The 1,263-nt window shown below is 37.5% G+C and overlaps 1 protein-coding gene across 1 annotated transcript in view; it reads left to right on the top strand.

The window, feature by feature from the left end:
* Positions 1–589: 589 nt before the first annotated feature.
* LOC101845061 overlaps positions 590–1,263 on the top strand; it is a gene marked incomplete in the record, with an annotated part of 22,714 nt that continues 22,040 nt past the window's right edge. Inside the window, 1 exon segment of the mRNA XM_005112636.3 lies at positions 590–1,080. Within this exon segment, the coding sequence (XP_005112693.2) occupies positions 1,067–1,080 (14 nt within the window).

Below are 1,263 nucleotides of genomic sequence, written 5' to 3' on the forward strand. Positions count from 1 at the left end.
AGCAGGATTCCCAAATATTAATATTTCAGTACAAGTCAAAGGTTAATGTCGTGCTGACAGAAAAAAAACAACCTTTATTAATCACAAAAGATGGTATTTGAAGCTTCAAAGTAATAGACCAATAATACATTTTCATAAACTGAAGTGTTGAATACAACTTTGAGTGATTTTCTCAAGAGGTCGGCCGACAGTATTAATATTTTGTCTATTATTTCTAAAAATAGTTAACCTCGTTTAACCTTCACCAGCCTAACCTTTTATCAAGCCGGAAATTTGTTTTGATAGGCACAAAGGATTGGCAATTCCGCGTAATTGCTATGAAGCAAGAGCTTCAGAAACTACAGAAATCAACTATAAGATCCAGGAACAGGGTTTTTTAAAAATTAATCATGATTAATTGATACCGCACTAAGTTTTAATGCGCAATGAGTGTAAACATGTATCAGAAAAGGCAAGGCAGCAAGGGGAGGGCGGGGCTGGTAAACAATTATGAACAAGACGCGAACGAGGCAGGCCCGTCTAGCCTAGGGTATCTATCAAGCCCGCACTGAGCAGGATTCATCATGACATTTCCACATTATATTATTATGCTATGCATGGCGTCATCTACCAGGATATGTAAAGGTATATAAATACAGCCGCCGTTGAATTGACGCAACCGCTCAGTCAGTGGACAGCAAGCAGGATGTTCCCAACTTTGGCCTAAATCTTGGGTGCGAGCGTCTCTGAACGAGTTAAGTCTGTCGCTCTAAAGTGCACATTGCATGCAAGACACACTTTCCTTCTTTTGGTTGTTCGCGAAGAGGTTGTGGTGTGGTTGTTCAAAGTTGCTGTTCGTCTTCAGAATTTCCCTTTTTGTCACGTGTGCATATATTATGTGGTGTTTGAAAACGAACGGTTTTCTAAACTATTCTTAGAAAATTAATCGTCGTTTCAATTCGACAATACTGTAGATTTTTGTTTGTTTTTATTTTAATCGAGGAACTCATAAATTTATTAGGCTTTCGAGTGAGGAATAATAATATTTTTGTCTAGTACTTGAGAACACAGTCCAAGCTCAGCGGCAATGCATTTCTTAGGGTGAGTTCACGTTCTGTTTTTGTTTTGTTTGTTTGTTTGTCTGTTTTTTTTTGTTGCATTGGGATTTTTATTTGCAATTTGCTTGATTAATTTTTTTTTTTTGTGTTTTTATTTTGGGAGGGGGGTATATTTTAAAATAATGTGCGTATGGGGGAAAAGAGGAGAGAGAGAGAGAGAGAGAGA

Source organism: Aplysia californica, unplaced genomic scaffold (genome assembly GCF_000002075.1).
Source record: "Aplysia californica isolate F4 #8 unplaced genomic scaffold, AplCal3.0 scaffold01344, whole genome shotgun sequence".
Lineage (NCBI taxonomy): Eukaryota > Metazoa > Mollusca > Gastropoda > Aplysiida > Aplysiidae > Aplysia > Aplysia californica.